The sequence below is a fragment of the Podarcis tiliguerta genome (genome assembly GCF_965153285.1).
Source record: "Podarcis tiliguerta genome assembly, chromosome: 14".
Lineage (NCBI taxonomy): Eukaryota > Metazoa > Chordata > Lepidosauria > Squamata > Lacertidae > Podarcis > Podarcis tiliguerta.
This window is the reverse complement of record NC_139547.1, coordinates 53163947-53184026: the sequence shown is the minus strand read 5'-3', so window position 1 is coordinate 53184026 and position 20080 is coordinate 53163947. Positions and strand designations below refer to the sequence as shown.

The window sequence follows — 20080 nt, the reverse complement described above, 5'->3', positions numbered from 1 at the left end:
CGCAAAGGAAATCCGTATAGGTGGTGCTGATTTTTATGTCCAGGTTTGCCAGATCTCTAATTCTGCTTTTGCAAATGGGTTTGTTATCGTTACAAAAGTTTTGTTGTTATTCAAAAATGGGATGCCTGATATTCTGTGTTGCTCAGGTTCATCTAATTTCAGTTGCATCCAAATCTTCTTTTACACTGAATATCATACTAATGACATTCTCTATATGGGCCACATCATGATATGGCAGCCCCATTTACCCTTCTCTGAGAAAGTTGATATAATACAGTTAGGCACAGACCAGGTCTCTTGCTGTGATGACTCAAGCTTACAATCATTTTTTTGACCATATCCTTAGAGTATTTTTTGAAACAGATAGGGTTTGAAACAAATATAAATATATATTTGGTAATATTATTTTAACCAATCCAACCTACCCTTTCAAGAGATTCAAGGTCCCTTGTGTGGTTTAAGTTTCTTAATTACTTTAGTTACATCTTCCAGCATTACTGGTGCTACCAAAGAGAGCTGGTTCTATTTCTGAGATTTCACTGTTTTAATTTATATGGAATTTAATACACCTGTGCAACAGAGCATCACATTTAAGAGTCCACAGGCATGGCATATGAACAGGGGGCAAGACAGCTCACACTCCCGGCCCCAACTTCAAACAGCTCAATATGTTAAGAATATCGAATTTTCTCTTGCAAAGATAAAAGAAATGCCAGCTTCAGCTTTCCTTCACTCCCCCCTTGCCATATTCTCCACTTAGCATAATACAGTATATGAGATATAGTTATAAAAATTTCAAAGTCAAACCAGTCAGTTTGCAGAAGAATGATGTTTCTAATTTCTTTAAGAAACTCTTAGGTTTCTTATTTCTCTTTGACCTCCCTTGCCATCCATATTGCCTGTTTCTCTCCTCCACCTGTTCTGTGTATTGGGAGTTGCTAGTCTGGCTTCAGCCAGAATGGTGACGATGGCTGGATCTAGAGCTGTCAAAGAAGCGATTAAGTTAAATGCATTGTAAACTCATACAGGGAAATCAGGCAGGGAAAGGCAGGACTCCACAGCGCCATCTGGTGTCACAGTCTTATATCGCATATACACTTTTCCTTTAGCTGAGCCCTATCAGTATTGCTATCTGCAAAATAAGTTTAAACGGGAAGCCCTATCAGTATTTTGCTCCAGCAGCATGTAGGGTAGTATTTTTTGAGGTTCCTTTTTTGTAGTGGACTTTCTTCCCTTCCATGACAAATTCTGTTCATTCTCTTGCTACTTTCTTAACTGCTTCTTTGAAGGAGGAATGTGCCATTTTCTTCATGTGCCTCCTCCACGTGAGGTCTGGAGGGCAGCAACATGAGAACAGGGCCTTTTCTGCAGTGGCTCCCCGCTTGTGGAATACTCTCCCCAGGAAGGTTCTCCTGGCGCTTTCATTATACACCTTTAGGCACCAGACAAAAACATTCCTCTTTAACCAAGCCTTTGCCCTTTTAAAATGTGTTTGGGGGGGTGTTATTGGTTTTATTTTATGTATTTTGTGTTTTTATATTGCACTTTTATCCTGTGAATTGCCCTGAGACCTGCGGGTATAGAGCAATATACAAGTTTAATAAATAATAAAAAATTCTTGCTATTATATCCCAGGGTTGCTGTCTTGTGGGGGAGGGGGGGGGTACCGAAGCCTCAGGCATTCTCTGTATGCTGTTTGCATTCACGCTTAAAAGTTAACAAAAAGGGCTTTCATACCTGTTTTCCGGAGCTCCTTTCAGTCATAAATTATCCATTCTACTCCTATCCTCCCAGGACTCCATATGAAGTTGCAAGCCTGATGCAGTTTTAGTGAGTCTTTTAATGGTGGATTTATGGCATATTGCTAAATCCAAAGCTTCATTCGCTGAAGCAGGCATTCAGTAAATTTCTTAGGCAACTCTTTCAATTCCATTTTGATTTCATCTCTAAAAACCTTTGAAGGCTGCATTCCTTTTTCCACTGCTAAATCTTTCTGCAATTGTTTTAGAAGGTCATAGAAGGGTTCAAAGTCCTCTTTAGAAAGACGCGCAACTTTCAGAGCCATTTCTGATCTCATTTCTTCCTGACCCATATCTGATCTTCCGCTGCCAAAGTATCTAAAGAAAAATTGCTTGGAAGCTATTTGGGGTGAGGTGGGCATAGCCTTTTAGCATCCTGTTCTTTCCTGGGTACCCTTTAGCTTTCAGAAGTTTGTAACAGCTGAGCAGTGCAGGCGAAGGGTTGAAACGAGAAGATTATTTAGCCATCTTGAATGATGACATCACCACCCTCCCCAGAAAAGAAAAATGGAATAGAACTGTCCAGAACTGCTCCTCTTTGAAATGGTGGGAAAGGCCACATGTTTGTGTTACTGTGAAAAGTGTGCCTGCATTTACACAAGTAGCAGCATTGTGCAATTCTAAGGGGAACGCCTTCAGAAGCCGAAATTGCCTACAAGATACATTCACAGCGCCCAAGCAGAGCAGGCAAGGTTAGGGCAACTGACTGAAAAATCATCATTCCAACTTCTCCATCATATATATGACTTGCCCCCAAGCCATTTTGCTACCTTGAGTAGGCAGATGCATACCATCCTATGAGTCTGTCGCGAGGGCAGTGCCAAGTGATCCCAAGTTCTTGGGAAACACATGCAGGTAAATCCAGCCCACTTGTCCCTCGGAAGAACGAGCGTTTCCACAAAGTGGCACAAAGTGAATCGCGAAAATCGCTTCTCCAGATCTACCAAATTTAAGATGGCGCAAAGGAATCTCCAGTACAGGAAAACCGTTTAATATACAATTGATTACAGATCTGCAGTAACAAGTCAAAGTGGATGTGTATATTTACCTTCTATATACATATAGTATTTCGCACATACTTTTGTGTGTGTGTGTCTTTAGAGCCAGACGTATGCAGGCTATTTACAGTTAAGCTACTGTAGTGAAGGCGGCCTTTGGCACTCCAGGCAAGCAAAACTCTGTGAAGCCACTGCTTCCTCCTCCTCCTCCTCCTCGCCTGGTGTGGGGAGGGGCCTGCTCTTCCTTTCTGCAGGGAGGGCAAGACAATGTCAACCAGAGCAGTGGACGCAGAAAAGGAGGAGAAAGCTGGGTGGTTTTCCGCTCACACCTGCGCCCGCAAGTACAGAATTTGGGGCATTTCCCCACTGACACCAATACTGCGTGGAGGCAATATTCCAGGAAAGCCCTTCTTCAAGGCAGACCAGGAGCGGATAGGCACCTGAAGGACAATACTGTGGTGTGTGTTTTTTCACAAAACGAAAGGAGTTTCAAGTTGCTTTCATCTTTTGCCTCTCCCAAGTTTCTCAGCACACCAGGCTAAAATGATGAAAAATAGGGGAGGCTCATTTGTGCATATCAAATACTGAAATAGTGTTGCATAGGCTGCCTAAAGGCTGGCACCCTTCTTCCCCCCCCCCACCCCCCAGTAACTCGTAGTTTATTCAACACAAAGCCTCAGGGCCAGTAACAGCATTATCTCAAAACCAAATAAAAATATAAATACACATTAAAATACAACCGTACATGTCTAAAACAACCCTGTAGATACTGTTGGTGAAGAACACCAGTGTGAACCGTCTTGGATGGTTTGCAGAGGACTCTTGTTCTCCACCAGGAGGAGCTTTCTGAGAAGGGAAAGTCAGGCTCCAAAGGGACAGCCCGACAGAAGACCTCTCTCTCCAGCCTCCCCGCCGAGGGCTAAAGAAACAAAAGGGTTGCTTTGCGTCAGCCAGGAAGAGAGAGCCAGAGGTGGCCTTGGACCCGCAAAGCTGCTTCCAGCATTTCCTGCTCAGCCGGCAGCTGACCCAGGCCCAGGACTTGCCCTGTCCTACTGACCGATTCTTTCCAGCGGCTCTTCGCAAGTATGCAAAGCCCAGACCAGTTAAGAGTTTCTGAATGGTATTGCCATCAAAATAAGGAGTTGGCTTTAAATCATCAGGTCCTGAGAAGTGAAGAGCCAGGCTCCCTCTCCATGGCAGCAACCGGAGGGTGGGAAGAGGGGAGCATGCAGCCTCCGTGGCCCTAGAAGGGGACCAAAGCCTTCAGCACCTCAAGGAGCGGGCACCCTGGACAGAGGCAGAGGGAGTCATCCCGCGGAGACAAGGCCACAGGCCGGCCACTCTGCTTGTCTAGGTGGAGTTCCCCTCCCCCATCTCGTTAAGGCTTTGGGCTTTTTATTACTTCTGTTTGTCCTCCTGACGTTGAGGCAACAACCTTAAAGCTGCTGCCCCAAAGGGATGCTTTGGAGCCCTTGGTTTACATTGCTGCAATATTTCCAGGAAGTCATGTTTGGCTATGGCTACTGTAGAAGCAGGATGCTGGCCTGGCCAGGCGGGAGAACGGCTGAAGTCAGAGAGAGGAAGGCAGGAGTGCAGCAACCAACCAGTATTTACACCCGAGATACACTTAGGCTGATTTCTAAGAGGAGAAGCTAATGCCTCGGAGACCCAGGAAGTGCCTAACAGAAATGCTTTCTGCTTTATGATACTTCTCCCCAGGTAAGTGGGGGGACGGGGCATATTGCAGGTACAGGCAGGAGGAGCGTGGGATGGGGGGAGGAGAGAACGGAGAAGAGGCAGGAAAGAGCTCTGTGGGACACTCAGCAGGACACCAAGAGCTCCTCCTCCTCCTCCCAACTGGACCTGAGTGGGAATAAGTGCCCAGAATGCTGCCTCTCTGTGGGGCAGATGGAGGAGGAGGGGCTGGTGGCCACTGCCTTTCAGCTCACAGGAGGGGCAAGGAGAGGGTGGTGGGGCTTCCAAGAGCAGACAAAGTCACACAGGCGCATTTTCCTCCACCTTGCACACCCAGCCCTCAGATGCTCCTCCAGCTCCTGTGGAAGAAAAAGGGAGGCCACCCATCTCATCATGTGGCTCTGCTAGGAAGCCAAATGGCAACAAGCCTCTAGTGACAAGTTAAAAGAGCCTTTGGAGAAGAAGCCAAGTGCATTGTTTCTATTTATATATAGTCAGCGGAAAGTAAGTTCTAAATAATTAAGTAGTTATTTAGTCCTTAAAAGGTGCTTTGTCTCATTGATTTCTGTAGGACTGAAGCAGGCCTCAATGAGTGCGGCGGAATAAAAAGCCTCATTTACTGCTTTCAGAGACCTTGGAGCACGGCAGGAGAACAGAACTTGCTCTCTTTGGGGCACTTCCTTCTGCATCCCAAAACTTCGTTGCCAAGGAGTTGGCAGCAGAAGACCTAGGCTTCTGCAAACCTCCCCTCCCCCTGCCTGTGCCCTCCGATATTTCCTTCTGCCACCCAACTTCCCAGCCCAACTCTAGCTGAAATACCTGTTTGTGGTGTGAGCAAGGCTCTTTTAGTGCCCAGTCAATTAGCATCATTAGTTCCAGAGCCCTGGAAATAAGGCTTCTGCTGAAAAAACCCAAAATGACATCCCTGGCTCATGTCCAGCCTGATCTTCAAAGGAACAACTGCCTCCTTTGCATGCCACTGCTTGCTCCCTCACCAGGCGTGTGTATTTACCGCTAGGTAAATCATCTTGCATTATTGCTACCAACGTAGCGCTCCAGTTTTATTGCTATAATTTTAGGCATGGTGTGATGAACCGGTGGCCCTCCAGCTGCTGCCGGGATTCCCATCCGCCCCAGCAACGAACCTGGTCGGTGCGCAGGGGTGATGGGAACTGGAGCCTAGCAACACCTGGAGGGCTCCTTCAGGTTCCCCCCCCCCCTGCATCCACCAAGGCCTAAAGTACAGGCAACAAGCCTTCGGGGACCGTTCCACAGGCAAGCGGCAGAAGAGCTCCCTACTCCCTCTGCGTATTTTGCCTGGCAAATAAAATGCTTTTGGGGAGGTATGTGGAAAAGCAATGATATGCAAGGTGCTTTGCAGGCAACGTCCCACTGCAGGAAACCCTGTTGTTGAGAGCAGCCCAGGAATTCACACAAAGAGCAGCTGAGAAGCTGCTATTTCAGCATCCAGGATGAAGCAGACACCGATCAGAGCCTTTAAAATTCAAGCTGAACATACCTTTCATGTGCCCGGACAGAGAAAGAGCAAGCCAACCCGTGCCCTATGACTAAAGACACCACCTGCCTGGCAGAGAGCAAGATACATTTGCCAAGGGCCTGAAGCACCTACACAAATTTAAAAAATGAAATAGAAGACTCTAACCATTTGAGCGTTTTTTACACTGCAAAGAGCTGGTCTTAGGAACATTCCCCCAAGCCGGGGTAATTGCAGTCTTTTTCCAAAAGCAAATACCCAAATTCCTTGTGGCTAGAAATCTGCAAGTTCCCAATAATTCTCACAACTGAGAGAAGCAGGTCACACATTCAGACAGCTGGCCCCAAAGCCTCTCATGCTCACAGGGCCAGATCCACCACAAGCCATCATCCCTGCTGGCTATTATCAGTGTCCTTAAACTTTCCTCTTCTGACTTTTAGCTCTTGCTGAACCCCAGCACTGTTCTGTACGCTGCAGATGGCCTGGAAGCACCTTGGGACTAAATCAGCTCAGCCGTGGAGAAAACAGCAGTTCAGTTGAGAAACCAGAAGCTAGAATCCTGGCGATTACCTTCGAAAGTTTCTTTGATTTGACTGAGGCAAGAGAAGTTTACAAAATGATACTAATCTTCTGGAAAGCCAAACTCAGGGGACAGCCTCCTCCTACACATTTTATTCACAATTAAGTCCACTGCATACACTGGAGTTACTACCTAGTAAATGAGCTTAGGATTGCAGCCTCAGTGGAGGCTAGTACTGTATAGTACTTGGGGCTGAAGAAAATAAGATTGTTTTTAACTACATATTGAAAACCATGCAGCATTGTCCTCCTAGACCCAGCCTGCACTGGAAATTCACTACCCCTGTGTTGGTTCAGCCCCAAAGGCTTTTATCGAAAGAATCACGTATCACAGTGCTGCTCAATGTGGGTGTCGGAATGTGAGACATACAGAAGAGAGAGTGGCCCACAGAAAAGGTATTCTGTGTGCTATCAAGCAAAAGCCCGTTTATGAACATAAATTCCAGGGATGCTCTTAACAACTGAGCCAAAAGAAAGAGAGTGTGGCTTTAGTTTTAAAGAAGATTAGCATGTCAACAAAATAACAGAAGTGACCAGCTGATGAGAATGGTCATAGTTGTCCATTTCACTCCAAAGGTCAGAACACAGGAGATGCTAGCTTTTTACTGGACCAATTTAGGTTGCAGGATAAGAAAGTGCAAGAGGAAGTATTCTATGAAACAACAAACTTCCTAACCCTAAAGTACTTTAACCCTTTTCACGTCTTCTAAACTTGCAAAAATGTAGAACAGCCCCTACTTTATTCTGCATGTGTATTTGCGGGGCAGATTTATGCTTGGCTACATCACCTTTAGGTGAATCACAAAATTTGGCTGCATTAAGAGTCAAACACGTTTGACTCTTCATTCAGTAATACAACAGTAATACAACAGGAGTGAAAATGCAAAAAAAAAAAAAAAAGATTGTCAAAGGGAATTCATTTTTCATTTTGACTGAATCCACACAATAAAGCGCCGAAGGCTTATGATCTCCCTACTCTTGTGCTTTTCAGCTCTGAACAGACTTCTCATTCCAACTTCCACAAAGGGCATACACAATAAGGGCCAAATATGTGCGCCAACCCTGCTAAGTCAGCCACGTCTGACAGCTTGAGTGCTGTTGGCACCAACTGTGCCTAAAGAAAGGCTGGACTGAGAACGCAGACACGCTTAATGGGCACCTGCCTTACAATTGGCACCACTGCTTACGATCCCTACTGTCCCCACAAATACAGAATTAAGGGGGAAGGGAGGAATAGGAAGGAAGGGAGAAAATCCCCTATCATTTATTATCTTTCTCTTAGGCCTGACCAGATTTAGAGAAAACCGTTTCACCCAAATGCTCAGAAGTCCCTCCTGGCAGAGGTCAGAAGCGAAACACCTGAGGCTGAGACTGGCACGCTTCTGCCGCTGGAGCACTGTGCAGCCAGCGCCAATCCCCACACGGCAGAGGCCTGTGGGGTGAATGGCAAGAGGCCACACGTCCCAGAACACACAAGGGCACTTGAGTCTGATTATGGCAAACAGAGCAGCCCACGGATCACTTCAGGGAAGTGCTGGACTGCCAAGGCAAGCTCCCTGCTCCTCCTCCTCCAGCTGCCCAGGGGGCAACTTTGCCAACTCCTCTCTCGCCTCACATCATCTTCCCTTAGTGGCTGTTTGTGTCAGTCAGGTAAACATGCATTTGTCTGTGTTTACATACAAAAGGCTTAACATAATAGGCAAAACAAAAACAAAATAGTAGTGCCAGTGAGAAACAATAAAAATGATATAACCACGGCTTATCCATCGAACATATGGTCAACTTTGTGCCTCTGTTCCTAGACAAGGAGTCCAGCAGAGTCTATCTGAAGGCACTTGATGTCTCATCTCAGCTGAAAGACTGTTCCAAGGGGACCTGGGGGGCGAGAGAGGCACAAAAGCCCTGGCACACCAGTGACCCCCTCGGATCCCGTTGCCAAAGTGAAGTCAGATGACAGAGCCGTCCAGCCACTCCCCCTCCTGCCCCCTCCTCCAGGAGAACACAGCCTGCCGAGAGCACCTGCGCTCTTGTAGACAGAGCAGACCACTCCAGCGCATCATACGCTCCGCGAGTTATTCAGCTTAGTCAGCTCACTGGTCTCACCGGGACCTGCTTCTTTGCAGTCGTTTTTCTCAACAGACTTACCAAACCTACGCCCATCCTCTGGCTTCACTGTCTCTTTTGGGAGATTCTTGAAACAGGGGAGCCCGCCCTTGAGCTCCAAATTATGGTCCGAGACGTGGGGCGTCTTGTCCAAATTCTGTACAGAAGGCACCAGGTTGGTGATCTCGTCCGTCGGAGACCGCCCAATGCTGCCATCCACTTGAACACGGATGTCTGGAGATATCGATAACTGGTGGTGGGGGACGATGCCGTTGTCCATGCACTTGGGGTACAGGAAGGTCTTCATCTGCCCTTTGCCCTTCACGTTCACCGTCCCCCTGTAATCAAAGTCATACCCCATCTTGTTCAGGATGCGGTAGCTCTCTTCGCTCACTTGGATGCGACACTCCACTCCGGTCGTGTCCATCCTGCTGGCGATGTTCACAGTGTCACCCCAAATGTCATACAGGAGCTTGGTGGTGCCAATGACCCCGGCAGTCAGGGGGCCGTGGTTGAAGCCAATCCGCAGCTTGAAATTGAACCACAGCATGTTGTTGTTAAAGTCATCAACCACTCGCATCATTTCTTTGGCAAATTCGAAGAGGGTTTGCAAGTGGCTGTGTGGGCTGCTGCTGTCTTGGCACTGGGACGTGTTCAGGCCAGAGGCGGCCATATAGGTGGCCCCGATGGTTTTGATCTTCTCGATGTTGCTGTAGTCAGGCTTGCTCAGCAGCTCGTCAAAGTCCCCAATCAGCTCGTTCAGGACTCGGTAGCACTCCTTGCCTCCTTCATAGTTCTCCTCGTAGAACTCGCTGAAGTTCACGATGCTGGCAAAGATCACGCCCCCACTGTCGTGGTTTTTGGAGTAGCTCTGTGAGACTTTCAGCTGCTCCGCCACGTGGTAGGGAATGATATTCCGCAGCAGCCAGTCTGCCTGGTCCCTCATGCTCTGGATCTTGGTGCGGTGAAGGTCGGCTTCCACGTCTCCATGGTAATGCAGACGGTAGCTCACTTCAAACTCACGGTTTAAGAACCAAACCAGGAGGAGGAGGAGGAAGAAGCCCAGAATCACTTCATGGCCAATAAGGTCTGCTGGCCTCCTGAAGTCTTCCAAGGTTGATCGGTAGCATGGATTCCTTATGGAACTGGAGTTAATTTTTTAAAGAAAATATAGACACACGCACATACACAGAGTAAATGTAAAAAAGAAAAGAAAAAAGCATGTTTTCTCTATTCTTATATTCCTATATTCTAATCACAAGCACACAACGTTACTCTATTTTAAAATGTTATTCTATTTTAAAATACGATTTTCTAGTCCCCCATGGCAACAGAGACAATTATGACAGCTTCATATGCACAGGACCAAACTAGACATTGTGTCATTCACACAATGGGACTCTCTCTTTTTTTGGGAGTGGGGGGAGTGGAGAGTCAGATCAGGACTGCTGTGGTGAGCAAAGATCCAGACCACACACACATACACACTGCCTAGTTTCTCTTTCAAAAATGTTTTATTGTTTTATTCATTTCAATGGGTATACTCCAAGTAAAACGTAGTTGAATAAAACCTAAAACTCTTTTGAAGTTTTATCACTCAGATATGAGGCCAATGTATACATATAAAACATTTAACTAAATATATGCAAATAAAACACAAAATGAGCAAACCAAATAAAATTCTGTGCTGCCATCAAAAGGCAAACAATCAAATCCTTATTCTTCAAATATTTATTTTAGCTGGTACAGTGGTACCTCAGTTTTCGAACATAATCCATCCTGGAAGACTGTTCGAGTTCCGAAACAGAAAACTCAATACAGAAGCCTCAAAATGGAAAACTCAACACAGAAGCCGCGTTTCATGTTTGACTTCCAAGGCGAGTTCAAAAACGAAGCATTTACTTCCGGGTTTACGGCGTTCGAAAACTGAAACTTCCGTCAACGGAGACGTTTGAAAACTGAGGTACCACTGTATACAGATTTAAGAGGGCCAATTGGGTCCTGATAGTATATCATGTTTCACAATTTTCTGAACCCTCTAAAAATACCAAAATTTATTTGCAGGTTCACCACTTATGTCATGATGTACCAGTTTTGTTCCAATCCAGATTTTCTCCAATTGCTATTTACTTTCCCTCTCCCGACTACCTCCCCCCCCCCCGCTCTCTCACACACATACACGGATAGTGTCACAATTAGTTACTACTTGGGTAAATCACATCATGTCCAGTTTGGTCCTCAGATGTCAAATAAAGTATTCCGTCAGTCTTAGAGACTCATCCCAAGTTTTCATGTGAGAGTCTGTTTAACCTTCATCTATTAGTTATCTGCAGATAATATGTCTATGCCTGATTAATCTAATTGCACCACTCTCTACATTTCAGAAATATGAATGATCAAGCAAGCAAAGGAAAAACACAAAAAACTCGGAACTAGGTATCAATTCTTACCTATAGTTCTGTTCTAACGGAAGATGGGAGATTTCTGTGGAGCTGAAACCCAAATATAGCAAAACATCAACAGAAATGAATAGGAGAGGTAATCATTGCAGGATTTAGTGAGCTTAATCTACATTTAGAATTTCCATTTCTTAGTCCCAGGGATTCCACTGGAGTTTTACCTATATATATCTTGGTGGCTTCAGACATTCACCATGAAGTGATGAAAATAATGAAGTTTGATGTTGATCAAGCCCTTAAATGAAAAACCATTTGCTTAAGTCTGAAAACAGCTACTTCTGTTCTTGCCATTATTTAGGGTACAGACACATGGTGAGCGTTTCTTCTCCTCACTTTCGCTTCTGTGGCACCACGTATACCAGGCTTCAAAACTAGCACCGATGTAGGCACACACTGCATTTTTTCTTTATTTTAAATCCAGGTAACTGTTATGGTAATTTCTCTAGTTTATTTGGCATTTTTTTACAGTCAATTTGGTTGTTCCTGAGCTAAATTCTGAAGCAGGCTGCTGATGTCTAACTCTTTGGACATGGAGTTCAGGGTACAGTTGACCTTTTTAGTGTTTCTAATCAATACACAAGCAAGGTTTTATAGCATACAGTGGTACCTTGGTTCTCAAACGCCTTGGTACTCAAACGCCTTGGTTCTCAAACGCTGAAAACCCGGAAGTAAGTGTTCTGGTTTTCAAACATTATTCAGAAGCCGAACGTCTGATGCAGCTGTCGGCTACTGTTCCCGGGGCACCTGCACCAATCAGAAGCTGTGCCTTGGTTTCTGAACATTTTGGAAGTTAAATGGACTTCCGGAATGGATTAAGTTTGGCGCTTTTGTTTTTGCTATTTGTTTTACATTTTTTGTCTTCGAGGCTTTTTTGGTTAATTTGTTTTTATGACTGTATGAAACCCAGTTCAGCTACTGATTGATTGTGTGACTGTGGAAATGGATAAAAAAAACCCATCCAAACAATGACTATCATCAGTGCAGGGATGCTTTGGTTTTGGAACAGACTTCCAGAACAGATTAAGTCTGAGAACAAAGGTACCACCGTAATAGTTTTAAATAACAATTCTTTTAAAGCTTTCTTTTTTTAAAGCACTTCCTTTAAGCCTTTGAGGAGAAAGCAGAAAGTGCAAGGAAGACTGCTAGATGTTCATGATTACCTGATGTTCTGTGTAGAGTTGAAGATTTCCATGGAGCTGAAACTGAAATGCAAGAAGCCCTGGATCAGCAAGAAAATTCACAGGCCAGTATTCCCACTGCAGCAACAGCTGCTTGACATAATGTGACTCTGCCCTGATGCATCAGTTATTGCATCAAGCATTTCTTCAGAAATGGGCAATGAGCCTCAGGTATGTCTGCTGTCTCCAAGGTTCACATGTTACAGCTTCTTAGTCCATGTCAGATAACCAGGTCTACAAGATGGTCCTTAATGTGTTTAGTTCAATTCACATGAAAAGGCCATTTTAACACCTGCATAGTGCATGTTTTATGAGGATGGTAGTTGTGTAGAACCAAACAGGGAAAATGTTCTGGAAGGCCTGTAAACACCACCTTGGTAGCCAAGATAAATTCAGGACGAATTGGCAGTTGCTGCCAGAATCAGCTCACATTATGTTTATGCTACTTGGCTTGCTTTGACGTTATGCTTATCTGGGGCTTGAGATGTTTGGTTATTGGCCTAGGGAGGGGAGCTATCTGTAAGACTGGGGGGCCTGTCGCCCATGCCTTCATCAATGGGAGGTTCTGGCCAAAATGACATATGCTGTGCTTTGTGTAAGTGATGCATCAATGTTTTCCAGGGTGCACCCAAGTCATGATGAGTGCTTCCTGCTTCGGAGTCTGTAACAGCATAAAGCAGGCATAGGCAAACTTGGCCCTCCAGATGTTTTGGGACAACAACTCCCATCACCCCTAGCCAACAGGACCAGTGGTCAAAAATGATGGGAACTGTATTCCGAAAAAAACATCTGGAGAGCTGAGTTTGCCTATGCCTGGCATAAAGGCTCTGCAGGCTGTGCTGCAGGCTAGTGCATTCTAAAAATGCACTAGAATTGGCCGTTCTGGCATTTTTTACATTCTTTTTTGGTATCCCTACATCAAACCACTCGCACAGGCTCTCTTTTGGGCCTGTGGATCAGGACAGTGATAGGGCAAGCTCAGGCTGGAGGCTCCAATCACCTGCTGACCCGAAATACAAACTGGTCACCTTACAAATGATCTAAGTAAAAACTGGAGGTGATTATCCTCCACTTGGCCGTTTCCATTTTCCTTACACCAAACAATAATGGGCAGGATGCAAGTAACCTCAAATCCAAGCTCAAACCAAAAAGGAAAAGGCACAGACATCCACTTGATGGCTATCATGCAGTAAAGAATGATGACTTCAGATACAGAGTACCAGAGCTTCTCAAAGCAATTGTTTAAGGTCTAAAAATGCTGCTGGTTGATATAAAGACTTAGGGAAAAGGCTGCCAGGCTCAGTAATAGCCAGAAATGAAAGGAAATCCAATGAATGCTTACCTAAAGTTCTTTACTGATTCAATATATGATTCCTCCACAGAGCTGAAACAAAAACGCAAGAGACAGACAACAACAAATCAAAAGCATGGAGGAGAAGAAAAAAAAGAACAGTTGCAAAAAACACCCCTCAAAAAGAGAAAAACGAAACACCCCTCCTGGCTGCCACTCTCCAAATCTCATTCTGGGCTGCTAGATACCCATTCTGACACGGAGTTATACACCAGCCTCAATCCTCCTTCCCCCCAGGGGTTAACCACATTACTTCACAAAACGTCAAAGTATACATCTGGTGGCTAAAGTGGCAGCACTTCTAATCAACGAAGACACCTGGTGAATCTGCTTGCAGGTGGATGAGCCAGAAGAACACCTATTTCACTCCAGCTTCCTGCTGATGCTCTCCAAGACTCCTCACTGGGGAAAAGACACTGCCCCAACTCACAGGCAACAGGCAGGCAGCACCCTGTTTCCTCAAAGGCTCACCTGTCAGGGCACAGAGGCACCCACAGCAAAACTAGCAAGACTCCTCCAACAAGAGTGGCCAGAGATGATCTCATCCAGGAGCTGAGCTGGCAGAAGTTACAGTACTGGACAATAGTGATGAGAATTGCAGAACACATAAACATGGTATACTGCAACAAACAGAAACAGCAGCTATTAGTCATATATCATCTACTGGAATAGGATGTCTAAGTAAATGCACAGGAATCCACTTTTTTCTTTTTTTAATGGCTGTGGTAGCGAAACCAAAATTTCACAAATCATTATGCCTCCCCTCAGGGCTGGATTTAGGTTTGATGAGGCCCTAAGCTACTGAAGGTAATGGGGCCCTTTATGTGTCCAGCTGTCCTTTGTCAACAATAAATTGTCACTGTTTATTGTGTTGAATATATGCTATATTTGTGGACCTACACTGTTGCTATATGTAGGTTTTATTTTATTTGTTTTTATCTTACATTTTGGAAATGTACATCCAGGTTTTTTCCGTTAAATTTTTTTTGGGGGGCCCCAAGAGAGTGGGGCCCTAAGCTACAGCTTGTTTAGCTTACATGTAAATCTGGCACTGCCTCCTCTCCTCAGGCTCACAACACTGCTCACTCCATTTAACGTATGTTGGCTTCACATGCAGCCAGCCTCTCCAACGCTGCCAACTCTCTCTCCTTTGAAGAATGAAGCACCCCATAGCCAGCTCCCTGGAACTGGCGGGCCCTAGCCTGCTAGGCACTTCCTTTCCCATCTCCCTCAGCACTGCTTCCAACTCCTCTCGGGAAGAAAGCAACCTGCATACTTTTGGGCACCCAGGGAAGATCTACCCACCAACGTTCCTGGTAAATGAATTTTGAAAAAAAGAAAGCGAGAGCGCCAACTTGTGGTTCTCAATCTCGATCCTCTACCTGCTCCCTCCTAGGATATAGCGGGAGCACAGAAAAACCAGTCCAGTTATGAGATTCAGCAATGTATGACTTACATAAATGTTTGTTTCGAATTCCAAGCTGAAGTGTGAGAAGACTGCGACAGCGGGGAGGGAGATCCAAACGGCACCAATGAAGTGTCGCGGCAACCAGCCGGCAATCCCCTCCAGCAGCCGCTTTGTGCAAGCCATTACGTCCTCCAGAAAGAACACCATTCTGAAAACAACACACATCCAAGTCAGCCAGTGTAGCCGCTTCTATCTATGACAGAACTGAGCCTAGAAAGGCAAAGAAGCGGAGGGGAATGGTTTTGCAAGTCTCTCTGTATCGCTGCCACTTCACTCAGAGCGGGCCTCTACGCAAGGAAATGGCATGCTTGATTTCCTCTCTTAATCAGACTAGCAGCGGCAGCCCTGCCATTTTGCTGGATCCTGCTCTCTTCCCTTTCCTGTCATGTTCTCACCTTTAGGGTGCCTTACACGTTTAATTATGTCCAAAGTGACTCGTGGGCTTTGCCTGGCCTAGGGTGGACCACTAGTACAAACCTGAGAGTCCTGGCTCACCTCTAAGTGGTGAAAGGAGGAGTCTGTTTTCCATACAACAGAGCTACGAAGGCCCTCACAGAACTCTCTATCCCATTCTTAGCTATTCCCATTTCAAACCTAATAATAATAATAATAATAATAAATTTTATTTCTATCCCGCCCTCCCCAGCTGAAGCCGGGCTCAGGGCGGCTAACAACAATAAAACAGTACAAAAGTACAGCACAAACAACACTCTAAAATAATTCATTATAAAATTAATTAATTCAAGCCACTGGCAACCATTGGGCCAGAGCTCCGTGAAGATTGCCGAGGGAGGGAGTCAGGCTGTGCCCTGGCCAAAGGCCTGGTGGAACAGCTCTGTCTTGCAGGCCCTGCGGAAAGATGTCAAGTCCCGCAGGGCCCTGGTGTCTTGTGACAGTGTGTTCCACCAGATCGGAGCCACGGCCGAAAAAGCCCTGGCTCTAGTTGAGGCCAGCCTAACTTCTCTGTGGCCTGGGACCCAAGAAGCAGACCCTGCCTCTGCTGCTATCCTACGTGCCCGGTGAGAGTGATCCAGAGTCTGCCTCATTTACCTAATGGAGACGATAAGGGACAGCACCTCTAGCAGGATGGCAATGACCACCACAACCACTGCTGCAGGTGGGGGAGGAGTTGCAGCCATCCCATGCTTCAGGAAGCAGGTGACAGAGAGGATGAGGAAGACTGTTGTGGACAGCAAAACATCCAGAAGTGAACTAAAGGTAGCGCTGGCGAAGGTCTTCACGGGGGTGTTCCTCATAACCTGTTTCAGATAAAGGCAAAAAGAACAGAATGAGACGGTGCACCAATATGTGGGTGGGTGCCCTCTTTCTTTCTTTCTTGTTTGCCTTTTAAGGAGAATCAAATCCAGTGTGGGCATTTCTGTCAAATACGATGGCACAGAGCTTTTGGGGGTAGGAGACAGAAGGAAGGTGTTACATTATTTAGTAAAATGTATATACCACCTGTGCAACTGAAGACCTCCAAGCTATTTACAAAGAGCAATATAATATTTTTTTAAAAACACAAATATAAAACAAACAGTCCAATTTTTTTTACATATAAATAACTCATCACTGATTCTGTCCATTTGTATGCTTTCTTTCCTTGGGTTAAAAAATTCTATTTAACCCTCCTTTGGCCTTCCTTCAGTATAATAGGGTAAAAAGGATGTTTTTTTAACCCAAGGAAATAAAGCGTACTATTTCTGTTCCTCCCGCTCTGGAGTGAAGCTTCCCAGCAGCTGCCCCCTCTGTCCCTTCCTCAACCTTCTTGCTTTCCTTCCTTCCTTTCCTCCCATCCTCTTACTGCACCTCCACACTCTATGCTCTAGGCTCCCCATTGCCCCAAACTGTCACCCTTACCTGCTTTCTTGTTCTCAGCTTGGGAAATGCAGCCAGCTTCCTTTTATTCTTCAGCTGTGTGCATTCCTCGGCTCTGACTGCATTGCTAGGAGCTCTCCTTCCGGGAGGCCACTCAGGCCAGCTGCCAGCTGCTAAGTTGCCTTCAGACAGTATCTTATATCCCACACTCTCAACGGCAACTTATTGCAGTGCTGAATGCAGGGGGCAACTGCAGCTTTGGGGTCTTCAAAAGGGACTATTCACCAGAACCGTTGATAGTGTAACAAAACACGAGGGATTTCAGCAACGCAAATTTAGACTGGATATTAGGAACTACCTTACAACAATTTAAGAAGAGGCAAAGCTCCCATGAATGTTGAGAAACTCCCCCAGCGTAGCAGTGCATGTTCAGGATGGTTTAAGGATGGAGAACCTTTACAGTGTGATGGATCTTTGTCTTATCTTAAAGGATGTTCAGGTGCTGTCACACGAAAGATGGAGCAGGCTCATTTTCTCCTGCTCCAGGGTAGGACTCGAACCCATGGCTCCAAGTTACAAGAAAGGAGATTCCGACTCAACATCAGGAAGAACTTTCTGACAGTAAAGAGCTGTTCAGCGATGGAATGGATTCCCTTGGGCTCACTGGAGGTTTTTAAGCAGAGGTTGGATGGCCATCTGTCATGGATTCTTTAGTTAAGATTCTTGCATTGCAGGGGCGGGGGGCAAAGGACCTTGGGATCCGTTACAACTCTACAATTCTATGGTTCCTGCAACAGCGCATGGTTCTGTATCCTTAAACCATCCTGGCATCAAGTTCAGTAACTGCCCAAAAAGGAACCGAGTACGAACCATCACATCCTCCAAAACAACTCATAAAAGCCACAGACATGAAGGAGTTAAAGCATCTCTCTCCCCTCCTACAAAGCTCCAAATGTATGTTCAGAAGTACCGTATTTTTTGCTCTATAAGACTCACTTTTTCCCTCCTAAAAAGTAAGGGGAAATGTGTGTGCGTCTTATGGAGCGAATGCAGGCTGCGCAGCTATCCTAGAAGCCAGAACAGCAAGAGGGATTGCTGCTTTTGCTGCGCAGCGATCCCTCTTGCTGTTCTGGCTTCTGAGATTCAGAATACTTTTTTTTCTTGTTTTCCTCCTCCAAAAACTAGGTGCGTCTTGTGGTCTGGTGCGTCTTATAGAGCGAAAAATACGGTATGAATTCAGAACCCTGGGAGAAAAGCAACTGGGCTGGGTGAGATTAAGAGCAGAGGACAATGATAAAGCACCCCTCCCTCCACAAAACGCAACACTCCAGGACTACTTTTCAGTGAAAAATGAAAAATCAGCACTTCATTAGTTTGCTTCTCAGAGACAACCAGAACATACACAATACACAACACACACAAACACACCTCTTCTTGATAGCTGCTCCTATAGTTCATCTCCAATTCCTGATCGAGGAAGTTCAGGCTCAGTCTGTTAATGGGCGGCTTAAAAAAATAGTCTTTCATCAAGCTAGAGGAAGAATGGAAAAGAGTTTACTTCTGCACAGTTATCATTTGAAGAAACAATTCCTAATGTCCCATTTCCAGGTTACTTCTTGGTTGAGCAACCGCTCTTAGTCTCTCACTATTCGGTATCCGTGTCCCCACAAGGAAGGAAGGCAGTGCTCAGAATATTTCCATCAGGTAGACAGAGCCAATTCTAATTTTGTCCCTATCCTCCCCCCTACTGGATTGTGTAACGGCAACACTGAGACAGAGGAAGAGGAGGAGGAGGAGGAGGAAGAAGAAGAAGCTGACAGTGTGTGCTACCTACTGGACTGTTAAGAAAGAAAGCAGGCAGGCAGGGACTGGCTGAGGGAAATTCTGGCATTGCAGGTGGTTGGACTACCAGCCTCCAGCGGAGCTACAATTAGGGTGAGCTATAACAGCAGAATGATCCACCTACATCTTGCAAGTAACTCGACTTCTGAGACAACCCCCCTTCTATATGGGAAATGTCGTCCCCAAGGACTGCACACATCACTTGCACAACTTACATATTCAAAGTCTCACCACGGATGGCACTAACGTCCTGCAAGTTATGAGGTGGCATGTTACTTCCTTCGTGCATAGACTTATTGTGTTTTAATTTGTTGGAAGCTGCCCAGAGGGCCTGGGGCAACCCAGTCAGATGGGTGGCAGAATAATAATTTCCATTTACACTAAGATGGGGAGCAAGCCTGTGCGGCAAAATGTAAACCCAATTTGCACAAACTGTTGGGGTATGCAGAAATGGCAAAATTTAAGGTAAAGGTAAAGGGACCCCTGATCATTAGGTCCAGTTGTGGCTGACTCTGGGGTTGCGGCACTCATCTCGCTTTATTGGCCGAGGGTCATGTGGCCATCATGACTAAGCCGCTTTTGGCGAACCAGAGCAGCGCACGGAAATGCCGTTTACCTTCCCGTCAGAACGGTACCAATTTATCTACTTGCACTTTGAGGTGCTTTAGAACTGCTAGGTTGGCAGGAGCAGGGACATAGCAACGGGAGCTCATCCCGTCGTGGGGATTCGAACCGCCAACCTTCTGATTGGCAAGTCCTAGGCTCTGTGGTTTAACCCACAGTGCCACCCGCGTCCTTACTGGAAGATTAAGATACTTAAACTTACTGGAAGATTAAGATGTTGCATACCATCTTTGCAACACCCATATAAGGTAGCCCAGTGTTATTTTCCACACATGCAGATGGTGGACAAAGGCTGAGAGGCGAGTAACCTAGCACATTAATGCAGAACATGAATTTAGAACTGGGAACTACTTTGCTCCCAACTCATGCTCACAGCCACTCTATCACACCAGGTCTCAGAGATGCTGCTGTGCTCACTAGGGTGCCCTCGTCAAAGCAGGGGAGAAACACCAAAACCCCTGGAGAGACCAGCTGCTTTGCTGGGGCTTGAATGCTCATGGCCAACTGCCCACCTAACAAGGGTTCCTGCAAATCTCACAGTCGCCTCCTGAAAATATTTATTTAAAAACTGTGACTAGTTATTTAATAACATGTGAAGAACCCTGGTGGATCAGACCGAACAGCTATTTAATCCAACATCCCATTTCCGACAAGGGCCAAAAGGAGAACAC

The 20080-nt window shown here is 45.7% G+C and overlaps 1 protein-coding gene across 2 annotated transcripts in view; it reads right to left on the bottom strand.

The window, feature by feature from the left end:
• Window positions 1–2774: 2774 nt before the first annotated feature.
• The window catches only part of ADCY9 (adenylate cyclase 9), a 28463-nt gene continuing 11157 nt past the window's right edge, over window positions 2775–20080 (bottom strand). For both annotated transcript variants that reach the window (XM_083412593.1, XM_083412592.1), the window contains exons 5-12: window positions 18372–18474; window positions 16176–16384; window positions 15114–15273; window positions 14129–14277; window positions 13649–13690; window positions 12289–12330; window positions 11120–11161; window positions 2775–9814 (exon numbers count right to left, since the gene is read on the bottom strand). In XM_083412593.1, coding sequence (XP_083268719.1) covers window positions 8623–9814; window positions 11120–11161; window positions 12289–12330; window positions 13649–13690; window positions 14129–14277; window positions 15114–15273; window positions 16176–16384; window positions 18372–18474 — 1939 coding nt within the window. In that variant the 3' untranslated portion in view covers window positions 2775–8622. The remainder of the gene's footprint in view (window positions 9815–11119; window positions 11162–12288; window positions 12331–13648; window positions 13691–14128; window positions 14278–15113; window positions 15274–16175; window positions 16385–18371; window positions 18475–20080) is intronic.